Source organism: Tursiops truncatus, chromosome 3, assembly GCF_011762595.2.
Source record: "Tursiops truncatus isolate mTurTru1 chromosome 3, mTurTru1.mat.Y, whole genome shotgun sequence".
NCBI classification, from domain to species: domain Eukaryota; kingdom Metazoa; phylum Chordata; class Mammalia; order Artiodactyla; family Delphinidae; genus Tursiops; species Tursiops truncatus.
In genome coordinates this window covers 120,336,161-120,361,642 of record NC_047036.1, presented here as the reverse complement: position 1 = coordinate 120,361,642, position 25,482 = coordinate 120,336,161, and the positions used below count along the sequence as shown (strand labels likewise).

General features: G+C 40.1%; 1 protein-coding gene across 1 annotated transcript in view; it reads right to left on the bottom strand.

Annotated features, from left to right (window-relative positions):
* The window catches only part of KCTD16 (potassium channel tetramerization domain containing 16), a 278,752-nt gene extending 253,505 nt beyond the window's left edge, over positions 1 to 25,247 (bottom strand). The window contains exons 1-2 of the mRNA XM_073802655.1: positions 24,645 to 25,247; positions 23,126 to 24,265 (exon numbers count right to left, since the gene is read on the bottom strand). Coding sequence (XP_073658756.1) covers positions 23,126 to 23,957 — 832 coding nt within the window. The 5' untranslated portion in view covers positions 23,958 to 24,265; positions 24,645 to 25,247. The remainder of the gene's footprint in view (positions 1 to 23,125; positions 24,266 to 24,644) is intronic.
* Between the last annotated feature and the right edge of the window lie 235 nt (positions 25,248 to 25,482).

Genomic DNA, 25,482 nt, shown 5'->3' with positions numbered 1-25,482 from the left:
CATTATTAATTGCTTGACCCTCTGTAAGTTCAATTACAAACATCTCACCATCTCCTCCTAGCTTTCTGGCTGATTTTCTTCAGTACTAGATTCTAACAACCTTTGAGTCCACAGAGACCTTCAATCCATTGATCCTACACCTCTTTATTGTCCTTCATCTCTTTCATGTCCTTACTGCATTTCTTACCCAACTTAAATTCAGTAGTCAATCATTTTAATAACTCTCTTGTTTACATCTTCAACTCTTTTGCCCCCATTTTGCAAAACCTCATACTTCCTGGTTAGGATCAAATCTGAGTCTGCTCCCCACCTGCAACCATACAGCTGAACATGGCTGGAGAAAAATGTACAACCATGCTGAATGATCTCACTTTAAATTCATGGCCACTTACTTCAAGTGAGTCCTTAATGCTGCTGGTCAATAACTTTCCCTATTTCACTCACCCCCCCCCCCACAGTACTAAAGAACTATTTAAACCATCTATTCTATCTTCAAACCTCACTTACTTCCTTCCCCATCCTCAGTCTTTCAGCTTCTTATTCTACTGAGCAGACAGAAGCAATCCAAAGAGAACATCAACAAGCTCCCACCAAAGCATACCAACTGTGTCTGTACCCATATACTCTATTACTATTTGTTATATATATACATATACATATATACACACACATAAATATATGTGATTGTATGTACATGTACTATTACTATATCTATTATATATCTAGTCTGTATTCATACATCTTATTACCATGAATGAACTGACAAGGCACATAACAAAGAATAAACCCTATATGTACTCAATTCCATTCCTTCTTACTTATCCAAGGATATCACTCTAGCTATCTCTCCTCTCTCTCCTGTATTGTTGATTTTTCCCTAACCCTTGAATGCTTCCGACCAGTAGACAAATATGTTGTTTCTTCTACCATCTTAAAAAAATCTTTTGATCTCAGTTTCTGTTCTACCATCTAATTTTTATATTTCATTTTATAGAAAAGATCTGTACTCTATGGACAACAAATATATCTCAGCAATTAAAAAGAATTTACAGTCTTAAGAGTCAGACAGACTTGACTGAGTCTGAATCTTCATTTTATTTTTTACTAGCTGTGAACTTGGTTAAGGATCTCCCAAGGTCTCAGTTTTCTCATCTGTGATATGGAAAAAATAATCCACAACTCCTAGAAGAGGGAACTCTCTTGCACTGTTGGTGGGAATGTAAATTGATACAGCCACTATGGAGGTTCCTTAAAAAACTAAAAATAGAACTACCATACGACCCAATAATCTCACTACTGGGCATATAGCCTGAGAAAATCATAATTCAAAAAGAGTCATGTACCAAAATGTTCATTGCAGCTCTATTTACAATAGAGGAGATGGAAGCAACCTAAGTGCCCATTGACAGATGAATGGATAAAGAAGATGTGGCACATATATACAATGGAATATTACTCAGCCATAAAAAGAAACAAAACTGAGTTATTTGTAGTGAGGTGGATGGACCTAGAGTCTGTCATATAGAGTGAAGTAAGTCAGAAAGAGAAAAACAAATACTGTATGCTAACACATATATAGGGAATCTAAAAAAAAAAAATTGGTTCTGAAGAACCTAGGGGCAGGACAGGAATAAAGATGCAGATGTAGAGAATGGACTTGAGGACACAGGGAGGGGGAAGGGTAAACTGGGATGAAGTGAGAGAGCGGCATTGACATATATACACTACCAAATGTGAAATAGCTAGCTAGTGGGAAGCAGCCACATGGCACAGGGAGATCAGCTCAGTGCTTTGTGTCCACCTAGAGGGGTGGGATAGGGAGGGTGGGAGGGAGACACAACAGGGAGGAGATATGGGGATATATGTATATGTACAGCTGATTCACTTTGTTATACAGCAGAAACTAACACACCACTGTAAAGCAATTATACTCCAATAAAGATATTAAAATAGTAATAATCCACACCTCCTAAGGTTGTTCTAAAAAGAGAACACTGTAATATCTGTACAGCACTTATCACAGTGTTTGCCGTGTGATTTGTGCTCAATCAGTGGCATCTATAATTTTAGAGAACAGTTAAATGAAGAAAAACAAAACCCAAAAGATACGGGGAAAAGCAAGAGGCTACACTTGCCCATATCTAGGGTTTTAGGATTTTCATCCAGATTCAGAAGGAAAAGCGGTTGTGAGGGTCAACCAGTTTCAGTAACAAGAATCAATTTTTCTTTTTAGTTTTTGTTTGTAATCTTGCTGTTATATATGTCTAGACCTCTAAGGTATGGAAAGCTGCTAGTAACATGAAATAGTTATACCAATATTATATTCTTAAGGAACTCTCCTCAAATTCAAAACTAGGCGAGCCCGTAAGAGAAGAGCTCATTTTCAGTATACTTCATGATTTAAACAGAATTTCAGGTTAGTCATAGGTTCACGCTTAAATGTGCCTTTTCTCTGGAGACTAAGAATGCCTGTCAGAGCATCTGGATTCATCTTCCATCAGACTACCTCACTCATTTCCGTTTTGCTAGATTCAAGAAACAGAACTCGCAAATATGCCTTTGAATTTTTTTTTAATTTTTAAAGACTTTATTAATTTAGTTTAGGTATTTCGTGGCGTGGAGGAAGACAAGGATAACTCTTTCCTATTCCATTTCAAATGTTTTTTGACGTCTTTTTGTACTGTGAAATCTTGTGCCTTTTCATATCCGTGGTACCTAAGAAATCAAATTCTTAAAAATAATGCTGTGTAGGAGTCTCTGGGAGAAGAGATCATATCCCAGAAGTTTTGTGTGGGTAACTGAGGACAGATTTGCAGATTTCAGCCCAATCTGGTTTAACTTTTTTTTAAGCTGTATCATGGGAAAATCGTGTTCATAAGGCTTGAAGTTTGAAGGGGAGAGAGAAAGAGAAATCAGTCCTGTCCAGCACCTTCTGCCATGCCACCCCCTGGGGGAGGCTGTATGTGGGCTTCTCACTTAATCTTGGGAGTCGGTTTCCTTGAAGAGCTGCTTCTGGCAGTTCAAAAAGACAGGACTGCCATCTGGTATTTCGGTGGTATTGCATGACAGTGAAGAGTGCTGGAATTGGGGTCAGGGCAGCTGGGATTTGAATTCTGCTCATAGCAATTATGAGATCACATAGCAGTAACTTGGGTCTGTGGCGTAGGGAGAAATTACTTTCAAGTTCAGCCCCATCACCCAGCCTTGATCTCCATCAGTCCACCCTCACCTTCATGCTTGAGATGAATGAATGAACTTTGCTCAAACTTAATGCTACAGAAATTCTGAAGCATCCACTAACAGTGACCTTGAGCAAGGTAGATCTCTCTAAGCCTCAGTTTCCTACTGTAGAGGCTTCATGAGGACTACATGAGAAACGCTTGACATGATACCTGACATCAAGTTCACATATAAAAGAGCTATGGGGCTTCCCTGGTGGCGCAGTGGTTGAGAGTCCGCCTGCCGATGCAGGGGACATGGGTTCGTGCCCCGGTCCGGGAGGATCCCACATGCCGCGGAGCGGCTGGGCCCGTGAGCCATGGCTGTTAAGCCTGCGCGTCCGGAGCCTGTGCTCCGCAACGGGAGAGGCCACAACAGTGAGAGGCCCGCATAACGCAAAAAAAAAAAAAAGAGCTATGATTGTGGTTAGAATCTCAGAATTTAAATATATGCCACTGCATACCTGTATTTTGTTTCTTTCTGTTCAGGAGGACTTCAGCAGCAAATTAAGACAGTAATTATTTGATTACATTGCATCTGGTTGTTTGGAAGAAAACTTGTTTTCCCGTAAAAGGAAGCAAACTACCAAGGCAAATCACAGACTATAAACAATATGAAAATACAGCTATGATAAAAAGAAAGTGTTCCTGCTGTTTTTATACAGGAGAATATCACTGGTATGAGGGATTATTTGCAAACACCCCCAAAACAGATTTTTTTTTGTTTACAATTAATTCTTCATGTTAGGATAGAAAGCACCAACTCAACCAGAGATTTTACCACAGTCCCTTAAGCTCTTTGGAGGAAATATACATTAATAAAATAATATACTAACCTCAGCCTTTATTCCCAATATATAAAACAACTCCAGACTACCAGGTGCAAACATAAAAAATCTGTTGTATTGACCATTTTCCATGCTTTCCTTCAATAGCAATAACTCCCATTGCTTGTGTTGTTACAGAGAAAAAAATGTAAAGTAGATAATTAAGGCAACTTTCTCTGTAACATACCAAAGACAGGGGTAAAATTAATTTATTTTGCTCTTTACCTTTTTTAATAATTGCCTTTCTCCAGTCCATCCTTCATTTTGAGTTGTCCTGAGAACTACACATAAGTCAAAGAAAATTTAAAAAGTTGAAAGGAATACACAGCTAAGAACCTGGCCAAAAAGATAAAAAGCTAATTTTTCAAAAGACAGAAATTCACCATATGTTTAGAATGTCCAGGTTAGAGTTTTCAAACATCTACACTGGGCCCTAGGTTTCTTGAATTGCCCCAAGGGCCACCGCAAAATAAAAAGGGGGGAATAGGGAGGAACATCTTACTCACACCCAATTCCTACTTCAATCAAAAGAGTGTCACTTTGAAAGATTCTGTGTGGTGGCTTCTACCTAGAACTTCATTTAAAGCCTGGAAGCTGTGAGAGGAAACTGAATCATGAAACCATGAGATCCCCCTACCTCCCAGGATGCTCTGATTTTATAAACCAAGTTGGTACTTTTCCTAGAGTAAAAGATACACTTCAAGCTCCCATCCAGCGTTACAGTTTACGGGGCTCAATAAGGAATTTATTTTTATCCTTTTAACCAGTACCTTCAGACCATAGGTGGCATGATCATTACACAAGTAAAGGAGACCAAAATAGACCCAACATATCTTTGATTTTATGCTACTCAGTGTTATGTGATAATAGTGCTGGTGCTGCAGTCCCATTAAAGCCTGTCTTTTTTTTTTTCTTTACAAATTTATTTATTTATTTTTGGCTGTGTTGGGTCTTCATTGCTGTGCGCAGGCTTTCTCTAGTTGCAGTGAGTGGGGGCTACTCTTCATTGTGATGTGCGGGCTTCTCACTGCGGTGGCTTCTCTTTGTTGCAGAGCACGGGCTCTAATCACACAGGCTTCAGTAGTTGTGGCACACAGGCTTCAGTACTTGTGGATCGCGGGCTCCAGAGCGCAGGCTCAGTAGCTGTGGCGCACGGGCTTAGCTGCTCCATGGCATGTGGGTCTTCCTGGACCAGGGCTCGAACCCGTGTCCCCTGCATTAGCAGGCGGATTCTTAACCACTGCACTACCAGGGACGTCCTGCCCATCTACTTATTTTGACCATGAGTATCCAAATGCTTTAACAACTTTCTAAATGAGCAGATTTAGTCTCTCTCTTTGCAGATGGAGTTACCTTTCCTTAAGACATTCTCTACGTGTTCACTCAAGCTAGGATAAAATCTGCCTTAAGAGCAGACGTCTAATCAAGCAACAGTCACTTTACATATGTCATATTATTTGCTAGTTCGTGTCCTATGAGTTCCACCATACCTGTTATGCAACTGAGGTACCTGAGGGTTGGAGAGGGTAAGTGATGTATCGAAGCCAGTTTCCCCACTTCTGTCCACATCTTGTATTCTTCCAGGATTTAATTTGCCCTTTTCCATTTCTCATGTTTGTTTCCAGTACACTAGCCAGAGACAGATTATATAATATTTTATGTGTGTGTATATCAATATCTATATGTCTATAGATCTATATCTATATCATCAGTTGCCTTCACCATGAGAGGGAATCCTACTATTATAATTTTACATGGTGGGGTAGGGAGGAGAGAGAAAAAATAAGTTAGTGCCTCCTATGCTCCAGACACTCTGCTAGGTGCTACGCATACATAAGAACAGGACAAACAGAGTTCCTAGCTCCTGCCCCCATGAAGCTTACAGTCTACAGAGAGAGAAAATAAACAAGTAAAGCAAGCAAATATTTACACATGTAAACAGTGCTATGGTGGAAACACGGAGCTCAATGGAGAATGACAAAGACATTGGCTACTTCAGCTGGGATGGTGACAGAAGGCCTTTCCAAGGAAAACCCATTAAAGCCTGACCCAGAAAGGCAAGGAGTAGAAGGAAGAGTTCACACATGCAGTGTCTCAAGGTGGGAAACAGACCGGCCTATTGTAATAACTGTCAAAAGGCAGTGTGACAGCGCTGTGGATAGACCAGTGCCTGCAGAAGGGGCAGGAGAAGTAAGCACACCAAGGGGACTACAGGAATGTGTCACATGATGCGTTTTCCCTTTCTCTAAGGTCACATATAGTATTAGTCCGTAGGGAAACCAGCGAGAAGCAGCTTGACTTTTGTTTGTGAGTGGGCAAGATCAGCTCCATGAGATCCATGTTCTCTCAGTTTCTTCTTCTGAATCCAAACATACCTATTTGTAAGATGAACCAAAAGAGCCTAGAGACGAAATGCCTGGATATTAACGAGACAAGCAAACAAGATGGCATGACCTTGGCTTAATCCTTACAGTACCACCATGAGAGAAGCTTCCATGTTCCCCTTTTAGAGATGAGTGTTCTGAGGTATCAGGAGGTTAAGACACTCTCCCAAGAGTGTTCTGGTAGGAACGGACGGAACTGAGGTTTTTATCCAGATAGGTCTGATGCTGTTACTGTACTCAACCATATTTTCACTGTCGCTCATAGGGTGCACATCCATGGTTAAAAGTAAGTATCAGGTAAACCTGATATTTTCATTCATTTCACATTTCATTCATTTTACATTTCACATTTTATTTCTTTAAATTTTATTTCTTTTAAATTTTACTTCTTTAAAATAAAATTAACATTCTTTAAAATGTGGTGTTATGGGGAATTCCCTTGCAGTCCAGTGGTTAGGACTCTGAGCTTTCGTTGCCGAGGCCTGGGTTCAATCCCTGGTTGGGGAGCTAAGATCCCTCGAGCCGTGTTGTGTGGCAAAGAAATGAAAAAATAAAATGTGGTGTTATGAATTTATTTATTCATTCCACAGATGCTTAATGAGCCCCTCCTGTGTGTTCAGCACTGGGGTAGTTACTGAAAAAGAGTTATGCATGAGATTGGCAAGGCAAATCAGTAATCCTTAACGTTAAAATAATAATCATGACACCATTTTGAGAATCATTATAAAAAGGGACTACAGGGCTTCCCTGGTGGCGCAGTGGTTGAGAGTCTGCCTGCCGATGCAGGGGACACGGGTTCATGCCCCAGTCCGGGAAGATCCCACATGCCGCGAAGCGGCTGGGCCCGTGAGCCACGGCCGCTGAGCCTGCGCGTCCGGAGCCTGTGCTCCGCAACGGGAGAGGCCACAACAGTGAGAAGCCCGAGTATCGCCAAAAAAAAAAAAAAAAAAAAGTCCCCTCTCTATCCTCAAATCAATTTACACTTACCCATCACACAAGATTGAAATTACCCATTTACTAGTCTAATCTCTCCCTAAACAATGTGCTCCATGAGAACACTGACCATATGCTTCTCATTCACAGGTGAATCCCTGGAACTGCGTGCAGCCTCAGGTGCACAGTAGGTGTTCAAAATATATTCTAGAAGGAATGTATAAGCCAACCATCGCAGAGATGTTTAGGAACCTAACACACACAAAAGCAAAGGCACAGCAACATCCCAGGGCCTGGCATGTATTTGCATGGCCAGAAGGTAGCGATCAGAATTCTGTACAAGCAACAGAGGTGGGGTGGACTCTGCCTATTAAAGGAGGTCATTCTGATGAAGGGAAGCACCATCTTGGTGTAAAACTAGATCACACATCATGCTATGTTTTCTTTTTTGTCTGTGTAAAAGGATGCCGATGATGAAAGGCTGGAAGGGCCTTCAGCTTCCAATCCACGAGGCCTGTGCACAGTGTGAATCACTTCCCTGGCAGATTGTGGAGAAGTACTAGAAAACCGTGAGCATGAGGACTTTGTGAGTCAGGATCTCAATTCTTTGCATACAGATAGGATATTTGCTACCTAACGCATCTGGACAACCCTACAAAAAACAGAAAAGGTACTTTATATAAGACAGGTCCTCAGTGAGTATGAAGCAATCAGATCTTCCCAAATAAATATTTTACATTACTGAGCATCCAAAGACCTGAAAATGGCCTTTAAAATTTTAAAGCATCACACATTATAGCATTAGCCATTACTGCTCCAGACCACAGGAGGATTTATCCAGAAAAGCCAAGCAACTCTGCTGTTTTCTAAGGCATGCTTTTCTCACGCAAATAGGAATGAACATCGTGCTATTTCACGGCAGCTTCCCAAGATGTACAACTCCACACAGGTTATCCCTCTGTTTAAAGAAAAAAAGAGATTTCACCTAGTTGGCTAGAAAGCAAATTAGTGCAAACGGAATCTTATTTTCCATTTGCATTTTCAGGGTAAATGTGCAAGCACGTACCCATAGGAAAATGTCTCCACCTGACGTAACTGAATGCTTAACACTGTAAGAAAATGAGCCGTGATGCCTGGCCAGTGCTCGATGCGCTTCTCATTGTTGGCCAGCTCTTCCTCTGTCAAGGGCTCTGCAACATTTCCCCAAGTCTGGAGTACTCCCTTGGTTTTGATTTCATGCCTCTGCCACACTCTAACAGTCATACACCCCATTTCCCTTATCCCAGTCCCTAGAATTTCTCTGCTGCTCCACACACAGAAAGCTCCCTTCACAGAAAAATCACCGTTACCAGAGCCTTGCTCTCCTTTCCTCTATGTAGTGGCCTAGCAGTGTCAATCCACAGTCTACAATATTGTCTAAAACACAACATCCAGCAGCCCCAAAGTCTCTTGTGCACCAAGTTACATATAAAGAATGGGTCACCTCCTATTTTCATCAATGTAAGTAGTTCACCATCACATTATATCAGATACACTCAGAATAAAAGGTCACTGTAAACGGGGGTGTGGAAATTATGAGAACTTTCTGCTTCAGAATGGAATAGATGAATGAAAGTAGAAAAGTATGAATTTCTTCACATGGGGCAGCTTTTGACCGGGTCACGCAGCAACAGCCCCCATGAGCAGTCTTGTTTCCGTTCAAAGCCACACAGAACAGCTACTCATGGTGTGAAGAAACATGTCTTGTTTTCATTTCTGGAGCAATTTAAATGATCTTATTGTCGGAGGTGTACTCAGTAACCATTTTCTGTCACCATGAAGGAGAATTCTCTCTAGGCTGAGATTCCTAAAAGGTTATTCTAATTCTGCAGTGACTGAATATATAATTTAAATTATATTCTTAATTTTCAATGCTACCACATATTCTCCCAGGTTCTGAAAAACCACAAGTTGAAAATAAGGTAGGGAGAAAAGCCATTATTAATGACTTGCATTACGGAATAGCCAGGGGGAAGAAAAGAGTTACTGCAATTGGAAGCTTTCTGAAGGGTTTATTTTTATGTTTATTCAGATTCAATTAAAATCAATAGCTTGAATTTCCTCTTTAAAAGTTACTTCTCGATGTTTTTGTTTGTTTTTTTTAACATGCATAGAATCAACAGACTGAACAAAGTATCCAAGAGGACTATTATAAAGAATCAGGTAAGTTTTTTATAGGAAGGGCCTGTATCTTGTCATGTCAGTATTCTCAGAGGTCCTTGAAATTATTTATTAACATTTCCATAGCATTGCCTGGGTGCCAGGTGCTGTCATCAGCACTTTATATGTAGCAACCTATTCAATTCTCGTAACAACCCTATGAGGCAAGTACCACTGTTACCATCTCCATTTTCCAGGTGAGGAAACTGAGGCATGGAAGTCAAGTGATTTGCAGGTGATCAAACAGCTAGAAATTCAAACTCAAGCAGTGTGGGCTCCAACACCCAGGCTCTAAACCACCATGTTATGTTGCCTCTGGCATTAAGGAATGATCGCTAACGTGGTAAGAAGGGAGGGAAGGAGGAAATATCAATAGAATCCTTTAGCAGTAAGAAGATTAAGAAGGCAACCTGGTCAGCCTCACAGCACACTTTGCATTCTAGCAGAGCTCTTCTCCTATTGAAGTTATTCTCTCAATTTTGCAGCACTTTTCTGAATCCCAAGTCCCTCCTAGGGGTGTTCCTTAAATGCTGCCCACCCACCCCCTCCCAGCTTCAATTTGCTCCTGCTTAGGTGAATCAACTAAAAGGAAAGCACAGGAGACTTCGCTGCTGATAAAGTGTTTTTCTCAGTTCCCCAGAGCTAGAATCTTTGTGCAGGTGTTAAGAGCAGAGCATCTTTCAGGGAGGATTCCAATTTGTATGTAAAATGCTTAACCCTGAGAGGGCAGACAGTAGAAGCAAGAAGAACTACAATTCTGCAGCCTGTGGAAGGAAAACCACATTCACAGAAAAACAGACAAAATGAAAAGGCAGAGGACTTTGTACCACATGAAGGAATAAGATAAAACCTCAGAAACACAACTAAATGAAGTGGAGATAGGCAAACTTCCAGAAAAAGAATTCAGAATAATGATAGTGAAGATGATCCAGGACCTCAGAAAAAGAACGGAGGCAAAGATCAAGAAGATGCAAGAAATGTTTAACAAAGACTTAGAAGAATTACAGAACAAACACCTAGAAGAATTAAAGAACAAACAAACAGAGATGAACAATACAATAACTGAAATGAAAAATACACGAGAAGGAATAAATAGCAGAATGACTGAGGCAGAAGAACAGAGAAGTGACCTGGAAGACAGAATGGTGGCATTCACTGCTACAGAACAGAATAAAGAAAAAAGAATGAAAAGAAATGAAGACAGCCTAAGAGACCTCTGGGACAACATTAAATGCAAAGACATTCACATTATAGGGGTCCCAGAAGGAGAAGAGAGAGACAAACGACCCGAGAAAATATTTGAAGAGATTATAGTCAAAAAATTACCTAACATGGGAAGAGAAATAGCCACCCAAGTCCAGGAAGTGCAGAGAGTCCCAGGCAGGATAAACCCAAGGAGAAACATGGCGAGACACATAGTAATCAAACTGACAAAAATTAAATACAAAGAAAAATTATTAAAAGCAACAAGGGAATAATGACAAATAACATACAAGGGAACTCCCATAAGGTTAACAGCTGATTTCTCAGCAGAAAACTCTACAAGCCAGAAAGGAGTGGCATGATATACTTAAAGTGATGAAAGGGAAAAACGTAAAACCAAGATTACTCTACCCAGCAAGGATCTCATTTGGATTCAATGGAGAAATCAAAAGCTTTACAGACAAGCAAAAGCTAAGAGAATTCAGCACCACGAAACCAGCTCTACAACAAATGCTAAAGGAATTTCTCTAAGTGGGAAACACAAGAGAAGAAAAGGACCTACAAAAACAAACACATAACAATTAAGAAAATGGTAAGAGGAACATACATATAAATAATTACCTTAAACGTGAATGGATTAAATGCTCCAACCAAAAGACACAAGCTCGCAGAATGGATACAAAAACAAGACCCATATATATGCTGGCTACAAGAGACCCATCTCAGACCTAGGGACACATACAGACTGAAAGTGAGGGGATGGAAAAAGATATTCTATGAAAATGAAAATCAAAAGAAACCTGGAGTAGCAATACTCATATCAGATAAAATAGATTTTAAACTAAGAATGTTACAAGAGACAAGGAAGGACACTACATAATGATCAAGGGATCAATCCAAGAAGAAGATATAACAATTATAAATAAATACCCAACATAGGGGCACCTCAATACATAAGGCAACTGCTAACAGCTATAAAAGAGGAAATCAACACTAACACAATAATAATGGGGGACTTTAACACCTCACTTACACCAATGGACAGATCATCCAGACAGAAATTTAATAAGGAAACACAAGCTTTAAATGACACAAGAGACCAGATAGATTTAATTGATATTTATAGGACATTCCAACCAAAAACAGCAGATTACTCTTTCTTCTCAAGTGTACACGGAACATTCTCCAGGATAGATCACATCTTGGGTCACAAATCAAGCCTTGGTAAATTTAAGAAAATTGAAATCATATCAAGCATCTTTTCTGACCACAACGCTATGAGATTAGAAATCAATTACAGGGGAAAAAAACATAAAAAACACAAACACATGAAGGTTAAACAATATGTTACTAAATAACCAAGAGATCACTGAAGAAATCAAAGAGGAAATCAAAAAACACCTAGAGACAAGTTAGAACGAAAACACGACGATCCAAAACCAATGGGATGCGGCAAAAGCAGTTCTAAGAGGGAAGATTATAGCAATACAAGCCTACCTCAAGAAACAAGAAAAATCTCAAATAACAATCTAACTTTACACTTAAAGGAACTAGAGAAAGGAGAACAAACAAAACCCAAAGTCAGCAGATGGAAAGAAATCATAAAGATCAGAGCAGAAAAAAATGAAATAGAAACAAAGAAAACAGTAGCAAAGATCAATAAAACTAAAAGCCGGTTCTTTGAGATGATAAATGAAATTGCTAAACCATTAACCAGACTCATCAAGAAAAAGAGGGAGAGGACTCAAATCAATAAAATTAGAAATGAAAAAGAAGTTACAACAGACACCGCAGAAATACAAAGCATCATAAGAGACTACTACAAGCAACTCTATGCCAATAAAATGGACAACCTGGAAAAATGGACAAATTCTTAGAAAGGTATAACCTTCCATGACTGAACCAGGAAGAAATAGAAAATATGAACAGACCAATCACAAGTAATGAAATTGAAACTGTGATTAAAAATCTTCCAACCAACAGACGTCCAGGACCAGATGGCTTCACAGGTGAATTTTATCAAACATTTAGAGAAGAGTTAACACCCATCCTTTTCTAACTCTTCCAAAAAATTGCAGAAGAAGGAACACTCCCAAACTCATTCTATGAGGCCACCATCACCCTGATACAAAAACCAGAAAGAGATACTACAAAAAAAGAAAATTACAGACCAATAGCACTGATGAATATAGATGCAAAAATCCTCAACAAAATACTAGCAAACAGAATCCAACAATACATTAAAAGGATTATACACCATGATAAAGTGGAATTTATCCCAAGGATGCAAGGATTCTTCAATATATGCAAATCAATCAATGTGATACACCATATTAACAAACTGAAGAAGAAAAACCATATGATCATATCAATAGATGCAGAAAAAGCTTTTGAAAAAATTCAACACCCATTTATGATAAAAACTCTCTAGAAAGTGACCAGAGAGGGAACCTACCTCAACATAATAAAGGCCATACATGACAAACCCACAGCAAACATCATTCTCAATGGTGAAAAACTGAAACCATTTCCTCTAGGATCAGGAACAAGACAAGGATATCCACTCTCGCCACTATCATTCAACATAGTTTTGGAAGTCCTAGCCACGGCAAAGAGAGAAGAAAAAGAAATAAAAGGAAAACAAATTGGAAAAGAAGAAGTAAAACTGTCATTGTTTTCAGATGACATGATACTATACATACAGAATCCTAAAGATGCTACCAGAAAACTACTAGAGCTAATCAATGAATTTGGTAAAGTTGCAGGGTACAAAATTAATGCACAGAAGTCTTTTGCATTCCTATACACTAACAAAGAAAGATCAGAAAGAGAAATTAAGGAAACACTCCCATTTACCATTGCAACAAAAAGAATAAAATACCTAGGAATAAACCTGCATAAGAAGGTAAAATACCTGCACTCAGAAAACTATAAGACGCTGATAAAAGAAATCAAAGATGATGCAAACAGATGGAGAGATACACCATTTTCTTGGATTGGAAGAATCAATATTATGAAAATGACTATACTACCCAAAGCAATCTACAGATTCAATGCAATCCCTATCAAATTACCAATGGCATTTTTTACAGAACTAGAACAAAAAAATCTTAAAATTTGTATGGAGACACAAAAGACCCAAACAGCCAAAGCAGTCTTGAGGGAAAAAATCCGAGCTGGAGGAATCAGGCTCCCTGACTTCAAACTATACTACAAAGCTACAGTAATCAAGACAATATGGTAGTGGCACAAAAACAGAAATATAGATCAATGGAACAGGATAGAAAGCCCACAGATAAACCCACACCCCTATGGTCAACTAATCTATGACAAAGGAGGCAAGGATATACAATGGAGAAAAGACAGTCTCTTCATTTAGTGGTGCTGGGAAAACTGGACAGCTATATGTAAAAGAATGAAATTAAAACACTCCCTATCACTATACAAAAGAATAAACTCCAGATGCATTAGAGACCTAAATGTAAGACCAGACATTGTAAAACTCTTAGAGGAAAACGGAGGAAGAACACTCTTTGACATAAATCACAGCAAGATCTTTTTTGATCCACCTCCTAGAGTAATGGAAATAAAAACAAGAATAAACAAATGGGACCTAATGAAACTTAAAAGCTTTGTAAAGCAAAGGAAACTACAAACAAGATGAAAAGACACCCCTCAGAATGGGAGAAAATATTTGCAAATGAATCAACGGACAAAGGATTAATTTCCAAAATATATACACAGCTCATGCAGCTCAATATTAAAAAAACAAAGAACCCAATACAAAAATGGGCAGAAGACTTAAATAAACATTTCTCCAAAGAAGACATACAGATGGCCAAGAAGCACATGAAAAGCTACTGAACATCACTAATTATTAGAGAAATGCAAATCAAAACTACAATGAGGTATCACCTCACGCCAGTTAGAATAGGCATCATCAGAAAATCTACAAACAACAAATGCTGGAGAGGGTGTGGAGAAAAGGGAACCCTCTTGCACTGTTGGTGGAAATGTAAATTGATACAGCCACTATGGAGATCAGTATGGAGATTCCTTAAAAAACTAAAAATAGAATTACTATATGAGCCAGCAATCCCACTACTGGGCATATACCCAGAGAAAACCATAATTCAGAAAGACACATGCACCCCAATGTTCATTGCAGCACTATTTACAATAGCCAGGTCATGGAAGCAACCTAAATGCCCATTGACAGATGAATGGATAAAGAAGATGTGGCACATATACAGAATGGAATATTACTCAGCCATAAAAAGGAAAGAAATTGTGTCATTTGTAGAGACGTGGATCTAGAGACTGTCATACAGAGTGAAGTAAGTCAGAAAGAGAAAAACAAATATCGTATATTAATGCATATATGTGGAACCTAGCAAAATGGTACAGATGAACCAGTTTGCAGGGCAGAAATTGAGACACAGATGTAGAGAACAAATGTATGGACACCAAGAGGGGAAAGTGGCTGGGAGTGGGGTGGGGGGGATAAATTGGGAGATTGGGATTGACATGTATACACTGATGTGCATAAAATGGATAACTAATAAGAACCTGCTGTATAAAAAAATACATAAAATAAAATTCAAAAATTCTAAAAATAAAAATTAAATTGCTTAGCCAAGCACCTGAAGAACTCAGTGGAAGTTAGGAAATGCCATCATTATTACCAATCACACCAGAGCAATCACACCATCATTGCTCTCTAGTTCTGTTAAGAGATAATGTAATGGTATATGCAAGACAGTGGTGCCTATGACCATAACAAAAGTCTGCAGTGGGCATTTAGTTTCCTTCTTTGAGAAATACTTATGGAGTGCCTACATTTTTGCCAGGTTCTGTGCCAGGTATATCATGATGAAAGTGACCGACACAGTTCCTACCTTCACGGAGCTTGCAGTCTAATGTTACAGAAACAGTTAAATAAGAAAGTATAATACAGTATTATTTGTGCCACAGTAATGGAAAGTAGGATCCTATGGAGCAAAGATAAGAGGTGCCTAATCTAGATATGGTGGGCTAGAAAGGCTTCCCATAAAAGGAACCTCTAGATTGGGACCTGAAGTATGTAATCAAAGCAGGTGAAGGCACAGTTCCAGGCAGAGGGAACATTATGTACAAAACTGAAGAAGCAAGTGTATAACAGCATTGAAGAGCTAAAAGAAATGGGGTAGAGCTGAAGTTAAAAATGTAACGGGTGGGAGGGCAACACAAGAGGCTAAGGACAGAAGCAGAGGTCATTCCACCAAGAGCTGTGATTCATGTTAAGGAGTGACATGGTCAGGCTCACATTTTAGAAATCTCACCATTTTTGCAGCAGGAAGAAGAGACCCAAAGGGGACAACACCAGATGTGGGTGGGAAGGACAGTTTCAGTTTCTTTGCAATAATCTAGAAAAGCAATGCCAGTGGGCTTGGTAGCATCAGTGGAGACGAGAAGAAATGGACGGATTAGAGACGGATGAAGGAAAAGAAACAATAGGACTTGGAGACTGGAGAAATGGTTAGGGAGAAAGAAGAGCCACTCAGGTTTTATTCTTCCCTGGGGAACTGGGCAACTGATGAATCCATTTACTGAGATAAGGAAAGCTAGGAGAGAAGAGGTTTGAGAATGTGCACGATGAGTTCAGTGGAGATTCCGCACGGTTGAAAGAATCCCAGAATACAAAATTAGAATAGCCAGGAGGCAAACTTTCCCACTCAGAATGATTCTTCCTCCCAGTCAGCAGGAGCCAGTGCACATCTTGGTGGGTTCACTGCACCCCTGATGGTAGCCCGGCCTAATGACAAGAACAGCAGTGGAATGCTAGATAGTTCTTGGATGACTAGAAGGAAAAACTGGAGCCTCTTTTACTGCCTGCTGTATCGTCAGAATCAACTTGAACAATGGAGAGAACAGATCCCAATTGCTATTTGTCCATATGATGATCATGAAAAAACTAACAGGGCTTCCTTGGTGGCGCAGTGGTTAAGAATCTGCCTGCCAGTGCAGGGGACACGGGTTCAAGTTCTGATCTGGGAAGATCCCACATGCCGCGGAACAACTAAGCCCGTGTGCCACAGCTACTGAGCCCACGCACCACAACTACTGAAGCCTGTGCACCTAGAGCCCCTGCTCCACAACAAGAGAAGCCACCGCAATGAGAAGCCTGCGCACTGCAACGAAGAGTAGCCCCCAGTCGCCGCAACTAGAGAAAGCCCACACGCGGCAACAAAGACCCCAACACAGCCAAAAATAAATAAATAAAACAAATAAAAAAATTTTTAATGGAAAATTTTATTAAAAAAAAAAAGAAAAACGAACAAGAAGGAGAGGTCCCTCCCTTGCCTCCAAAGCAGATAGCATTTCAATCTGTCAAAGCAAATTAAAAATGGACCTGCCAACGCTTGTGAAGTTTTCTTGCAAGAAATTCTGAACCTGAATCTGATCAAGCCTTAGAATCTGGTGTTTAGCTCTAACAAATTTACAGAAAATACAGGGGTAAGAAAAAAATGTGTCAATAAAATCACAGAGATCACAGAGATGGATGAGCGAAACCCAGAGCGCCAGACATTCACCATGACAAATAACTTGGTTTCTTCAAACAAACAGATTGAAAAAGAAAAGAAAGAAAGAGGGAGAGAGAGAAAAAGGAAGCAAGGGAAAAGGAGGGAGGCAGGGAGAAATTAAAAGAGATTTAAGATTTTTGCCACTTTGTCATATATGCCATATGCAATATTTATTTATTTATTTATTTATTTTTTTGCGGTATGCGGGCCTCTCACTGTTGTGGCCTCTCCCACTGCGGAGCACAGGCTCCGGACGCGCAGCCTCAGCGGCCATGGCCCACGGGCCCAGCCACTCTGCGGCATGTGGGATCTTCCCGGACCGGGGCACAAACCCGTGTCCCCCGCATCGGCAGGCGGACTCTCAACCACTGCGCCACCAGGGAAGCCCTATTTTTTTAATTTTGAAAGAGAAAATAAATAGCAATAAAAGATAATGGATGGACCTCATTTGACTCGATTCAAACAAGAGTTTGACAACTTTAAAAATAATATTGTGAGAAAATCAAAGAAGTTTGAACACCAACTAGATATTAGAAGATATTAAAGAATTATTAATTTTGTATGTGATAATGGTATTGTTACGTATCTTAAAATTCATTTTATTTTAGAAACATATAGTATAGTGTTTATGGATGAATGAAATGACTGATTTCTATAATTTGTTTCAAAAGAATCCAGTGTAGACAGAGGAGAAAGTAGGTAGGAATATATATGCACCAAGATGAGTCTTGTAATGATCTCTGTAATTTTGGGAGCTGGGTTTCTCTACATTTGGATGTGTTTGAAAATTTCCATACTAACATGTTTTAGCTGACTTGCCAAGAAACGCAGTATTTGAGGAAAGCTAGAGCAAAGACCAAAGAAAAAGAGCAATAGTCAGCTATGATGCAGAGACTGAGCATCACCTCTACATTTCTGAAGAACTGCTTTCTGTGCATCCGACTGGCACTCTCTTCTATGCCCAGTCACTCCTCTCCATGGTTTGTGTTTGGAGGTGTTCCAAATGGAGCTCTGTGGCACATTCTCAGCTATTTCTATCTCGAATTCCTTTGGTAAGATCTAAACCTCCTTAGACTATCAAAATCATTTGGTCTTCTCTTTCCAATCGTATACATACGTTTTTAATATATTGAGGTACTTGGGGGCAATCACAGACATCTCCCCCTTTCTGCCTACATATTGACACTTCTCTTGCTGCCAAATTCATTCAGGATGCCAGAGACCTAGGAAGAAATGATTCAAATCATCTCCTACAAGGAACTGGGCTCAGGTAATATACCTTGTTTGGCATGAAAGTGAAAACGGCATAATAGGATATGTTACTAACACGCTTATATCCCTGTTACGTTGAGCCCAACGGTCGGAGAACAGCATCTTAAAGAGGTAAGAAAAAATGATACCCACTACCCCTTTCTTCTATCATCATCATCACCATCCAATATCTGCCCAAGCAGGGTCTAAACCAACTTCATGATGAAGTCTTATACTTAGATTATGCTATATATTTAAATTATAAATTAACAAGGCTCAAGTCTTAAGAACACTCCCTTTGGGATACAAAGTCACTGGATCCACAGTTATTAAAAGGTTTCTTATGTATAAAATCCTCTGAAAAAAGTAACACCATGCCTTGAAAATATTCTAAATAAAATGACAGAACAGAATTTTTACTGACGGCGTGATTATGGCATAGAGAGAGAACTTGAAAGCAGGAATGACTAAAGGAAGAGGAACAGAGAACATCTTAGATGGAAAAGACAGAAAAACATCACAGAAAGAGGAGAGGCAGGTGTGGTAAAGACCAGACCCTCCCAGTTTGGACTTCATTGTTCCGTGGCTTCATTTTGAATGTGCCAACATCATATTTCCATGGACAGTAAAAATTGAAGCTATCATTGGTAACTTTTGAGGAAACAGGAAAAAAAGAGCTAGAATCATTTCAAGATAGATGCTTTTCCACCTGTTTTCCTTTAAAAACACACCCTCTTATGGAAGCTTTTAAAATCAACTGGGTAAGTTATTCACAATGGCCAGAACCACCATTTCTTCCCAATACAAGGTCATGCAGCTGAATTCTAAGTGAGAAGTCATTTCCTGATCTACTTTTCTCCAACACTCCATCTCAATCAACCACCCTGAAGATATATACTGCGTATAAAAGGAAATTAGAAACTTTTGTGGAAACAACCCTTTACATTTAAGAAAACCAGGTAAAGAGAAAAAAGGTTAAAATGCACCTACAAGCAGGAATCTGTTGAAAAGGCAATGAATTGGTACCTCCATAATTCACAGAACTCATAGTTTATGTTTTTGGATCTTACGAATTAAACTCCCTATTTGTGGTCATGTTATCACAGTTCTACTAAAGGCAAATGCCTTTGAATCTGAATGGTTTCAGGCATTTGTCTGAAGTAACTCACTCATGAGTAGGATTAAGGAAATGTACTTAATTTTCTCCAACCAAGAGCAAGCTTCCCTAGGGCACTGGAAGAGGGCTAATAAGAGGTTCATTTATTTCCACGCACCTGTGATTTTGTTCCTAAGCAGTGTGAATGGCTATTGAGTTCAATATCAGGACTTCTCGTTGCCAAATTACTTAGCTCTCATTTCATCTAGAGGTGAATCAAGAAGGCATCCTCTGATGTTTATGATATTGCCTTCCACATAACACTTGGAGAGAAAACAGAGGGAATTATTTACCTAGTTGGGTGAGAAAGGTGGAAAAGTACCTTCTCGTTTTTTTTAATTAAAATACTTTGTGAGGCAATCCTAGGACAGACATTTCTTTACTTCCTATATCACTCACATTTTTTCAGTTGCTGATAAGTGAATCATAATCCACAGTATCTCACATATTTTGGTGAGTAAGCAACGTAGACAAATGCCTTTCTTGCTGCCCTTTTGAACACACACAAACATGGGTTGACTTTAACTGTTAATAGTTCTGCAACAACGAAACACTCAGTCAGAACTGCCTGATGTTGACCATCAATTCTAGATCCACATGAAGACTGAATGAGGCAAGAATCTAACCTGTTAATAATTGACAGATTTCCCAATGTCCCCTTGGAAAATCTGGAAGAAAATGAGGCAAACAGAGGAAGAAGGGGTCTTTCCCCATGACTGTCAACCACCATATGCAATGTATTAATTTCTTGCTGTTCATTTTTTACTGTGATCTGGATCCTGACAAAGTGACTCTGCATTATCCCTTGGTTATTAGAAGAGTCTAATTGCTTGGAGTTAATTACTTGGACCTAAGAAGTTTGTCACTACATATCTATATCTTTATCTACAGATATTTTTATAACATAGGAGGAAGTCGAGTCCCCCGGCAAAGAGCATCTTTTCTGTTAGTTGGTTGGTTGGTTGGTTTCTTTGAGGTTGGGGGAGGTGCTCACCAGAGACACACACTGCCCCTTCGGACCTGGCTGGCAGGTGGTGGCTTCTGGGCTCCACACCCCCTGCAAAGCGAGCGGTGGCTTGGTGCTCACAGTTGGTTGATTGGCAGGGCTCGGAGCGTCTTTGCGTACAAGCAACTCCCTGCTTTAGAGCACCTCCTGTAGTTTTGTCCCATTAACCTGAGCACAGCAGGTTGACGAATTTGGTTATAGAGGCACAGTTGGCAGCTTCTAATTAAATAATTATGCCTAAGCAGCTGCACGGAAGCTGTCATGCACCTTAGAAAGACAGTAGCCAGTTTTATGGATCCTAAGACAGAGGAAGAGTTAACACTTAGCTCTGGTTGTTACATACAAAGGGCAAGTATATCGTATGCAGTACATGTGCTGTGCAATATGAAGTTGCTGTACGTTTGTGCTACCCTGTCCATGGAGTGACAGAGAGCAAACCTTGGCAACCTCTCAGCAGCCCAAAAAAGAAAGAAGCGATTATATGATCAAAGAACAGAGTCTGTTGAGAGCAATCTAAAAAGGACATAGTGTTATATGGACGAGTCTTTGATGAACACAGAAATGTCACTGAGCTAGTAGGCAAATACGCTCAGGTTCTGGGTATCATTTAGATGAGCAAGTGATTAGAATCAAGTGTAGTCTTTTTGAGGGGCTATGGTTGGTAGGTTTTCTTTTATTTGACTGAAGCTTCTTAAGAGGCTGTTTTCAAATATTAGAAATTGGAGAACAAGGTAAATATCACATACCTAGATTTAAACTCTACGATGCATGTTTTCCCCCAAAAGTTAGAAGATATTTATTCTACAGAATCACAGATAATGTCACACTCCTTTGTAGAAAGCTAAAAAGCTAAAGCCTTATCTCTATACTAGTGGAAAATTCACCAGAAGGAAGAAAGCAGAATCTGGCAACTAAGTTCCAACATAGAGGAAGGTACAGATTACAGCTAAAGGCCATAGGTAGGGATACTGGACCAAATAATGCTTGTTCCAACACATGAGAACGCTACTGAACTGCTGGCTGATTTCATTTTTCTACACAGGCTCTTCTTTCTACACAATCCATTTGTCTTCACTTCCAAAAACCAAACGTGTGATAACCCAGTAGAGAGCAACTCGGCTTCCCACAGGCCTTGTCACCAAGGTTCCCAGCACCATCTCCAAATGAATAAACACAACTGTAGGCAAAAACGAGTCCAGGAAATTCAGTCGTATCTTTATGTGTAAAGACATTAAGATATTTTAATCCTCAAAATTTATGGATTTGCCTTAAAATAAGAACAGAGAAAAACTGGAAACATATTTCTTATGGCATTCACCTCACCCAGCTCCCAGACCTGTTGAAAATCAGCAGTTCATCAAGCACTACACTTTACAGATTGATTGATTGTTCTTTCAGAGATCAATGGCTTATCTTTAGAATAATGCCATTTCTTAAAATAAGGCATTCTGTACAGTCATTTAAACAAATGGACTGACCTCTAACAAACTCTTACTTTAAAGGCACAATTTAAAGGTACAATTGTTTCCTTTCTTTTTTCCCTTCTTTTTTCCTTTTATGTCAGTGACTCTATCACCTCAGCTATCTGAAGACGACTGCATGTGACTGACAATTCTCAAGGATTCATTCCTTTTAGATGATGCCTAAATGAAGCTCGACTTAATTACGTCTGCACTGCAACTCACATCTCAGTACAAACTGCTAAGGAATCAAATCACAAAACTGTAAAGCCTAGAAAAGCAAATTTCAGACTTGGGGTCGGGGGGGAAGGGGGTCTTTCGTCAGTCTATGCTGCCATCTAGCCAAGATCATGTCGTTCAGTGCAACATCCATTTGTGTTTTCAACGCCCCCATGAAAGCCAGTCTTCAGCAACCAGCTTCAGAGACCCCAAAGTTAGATAAAAGAATAGAGAGCAGCACTTCAGCCACTCTGAGTCTATCAACCTCCTGTGGACCAACAGCTAAGTTCTAATGTTCTTATGTTCACAATTCAGTATCTGACAGAGCCATACATGCCTGTTTTCATTCCACATATTACCTATACCAATATCATTTGCATCTTGTGATTTTTGAGGCCTTTAAATGTTCTGTGATTCTTTAAATATTTTTAAATATTTAAATAAATATTTATATAAATATTTATATAAATATTATAAAATAAATATTTTATAAATATTCTTTAAATAGTCTGTGACTGGAAAAACAAACGCTGTCTTAGGTAAGACATGAAAGCTGACTATAACCTCTAATCTTCTAGCTGTACCTCAAGGGTTAAAAAAAAGAACCAAAACAGTATTCCTTAGACATAGACTGAACATGCAGACATATATTTCTGTTAAGAGGATCCATACACATGAAAAAACAAAAAGAACCCGTGGTACTTACGATAGAAGACGTACTCAGTGTAACTTGACCAGACCTTGTCATCTGTGTATTGGTTGACGAAAGATGCTGTCACTGAGGAGTTACAGGCCACCATGTGGAATCCACATTCTGACAACATATCAAAAGCCCTTTCCAGATGCCTGAATTTGAGATAAAATCTGGAGGTGTATCTTTCTGGGGCTCTGTCAGGGTCTCTGCTCTCATTCAAAGTTTCTCCAAAGACCTCCTTTGCCAAGGAAATCCTTCCACAAACCAAAATCCGGGGAACTCTCCGAAACTTGGCATCCGCCTGCCCCTCTCTGCCCATGGTGCAGGAGCCCCTGTATCCCACAGTAATAAAACCCCACTTGCGGTCAGCAGGGAGTAGCGAGGAAGGGGGGCATATTCTCGTGTCACTTCCTTGGGAGGCATCTTCAAAGTCACTATGGCAGAATTCATCTGGGCTTTGCTTGATTTCATCAGGGGTCAGGAGTTTGACCAAGTCTGGGAGCTGGAAGTACTCAGCTTCCCTTTTCAGTCTTCCCCTTTCTGGAAAGTGATCAGGCAGGACCACCTGCCTGTCCCTGAGATAGTCCAGAATATAACGGAACAGGAATCCATCTCTGTCAATGAAAAACCTTCCCTTGGAGTCCTTGGCTAGATCGTTAGCTGTGTCTCTCTTTGGGGAAAACATTTTCCACAGGAGGGAATGAGGGATGCTTATTAATGTGGAATGGCGAGTGAAATAAACTTGACCCCCAACATTCAGCTCCACAACCTCAGGGAAGGAGTTGGGAACCGCAGCCCCTTGTTCTCGAGGATAATAACGACTACAGTTTCCACTCAGAGCCATTGTCCCTTTCTTCTTCTTCTATTTTGACGTGAAGGTGCAGTTCAATGGAGTCAGAGCCTGATCTTTTGCAAACTTGTAAGGGAGGGAGAGGACGCTAACTTGTTAAGAAAACGGCCTTCTCTTACCTAGTTTTTTCCCCAAGAAAGCAAAATTTCAAAGACTCCACAGGTGAAGTGATGCTGCAAAAGTAGTTTAAACCCTGGCAGGTGGTAAGCTATTACTTCATGGAATATAATTAACTCATCTGCATCCAATCTTCCCCCAAGCTCAGTAGGCAAGGCAGGCCAGGTCTCCAGTTACTGAGAGGTCTGTGTGAAGGAAAAGAGAGAAAATTATTTCCTCAATCCCAGCATGAGTCAGAAAAAAAGAGACCACTGGAGAGAGAAGAGGGAAGGAGAGAAGCAGGAAGGGAGGAAGGAAGGGAGGGAGGGAGGGAGGGAGAGATTATTTTACATAAGCAGCCCTGGAACTACTGATTTCACCCATTCTTCAACTAAATCGTAGCTTCTCTCAAGCTATTTTTTGTCTACATATTTATCCATATTCCTCTGTCTCCAGCATTTAGTATTAAAAACATTTCTATTTGATTTCTGCATTAAAAAGGAATATGCAATTTTCAACTTCTAAAAGGGAATTTTTTTTTTTTTTTCTGGCTGGACAGGAAAAGTAATAAGCCTCGGAACTTACCTTAGTGAGTGCTGGAAACAGCTCTTGCGCAGAAATACCCATTTGCAAAGCAGTCGGAATCCACAACCACACAGAGTCTGGAGCTTGTCAAATCCCAAAGAGGTAAAGGACAGAGGTATCAATGAAGGGTGCCAGAGAGATGTGCTCTTAGAAAATAATCATATATATATATGTGTGTGTATATATATATATTTAAAGATTTATATAAATGTACATTTGTGTATATATATGTATATATTCACTTCCAATCTCAAGTTAAAACAAGTCACAAAAAAGTTAAACCGTGACGAGAGGTTGTATTGAAGAAGCAAAGCAGAGAAAAATATTCATCCAAAGCTTCTCCAGGAAAAAAAAAAAAAAATCAAACCTTTGGAAAGAATCCTTAAAACAGAAGAGAGTTGCAAGAGGTACTGGGACCTAGAAGCTTTTCAGAAAGCCCAGAAGAAGAAAGAAAGACAGATGTGCCCTGCTGGGGTCCCAGGTAGCCACCCCACCTGCCGGCAAGGGCAAGCGGGCTCCCATGTTCCCAGCCAAGTGGGAGCCGGTGGCCGCCGCAGCGCCGAAATGACGACGGGGGGCTCGGGCTCGGGCTTCTCAGGCGGCGGAGCTGGGTGGTTCCACAGTTCCTAGTGCAGTTCGGATGCTGTTGTTTCAGCAGTGCAGGCAAGAAACCATCCAGGGAAATGACTATTACATCATCTTAAAGGAATATGGCTTGGAGAAAGCGGAGGCAGCTCCGAGTCACGTCCGCCTCGCTGACAGGTCGCCAGGACTGCACGAGGACGCCGCGCTCCGGCCGTGAGCACGCGACTCCTGGGCGCTCTGGGCGCGGGGCGGG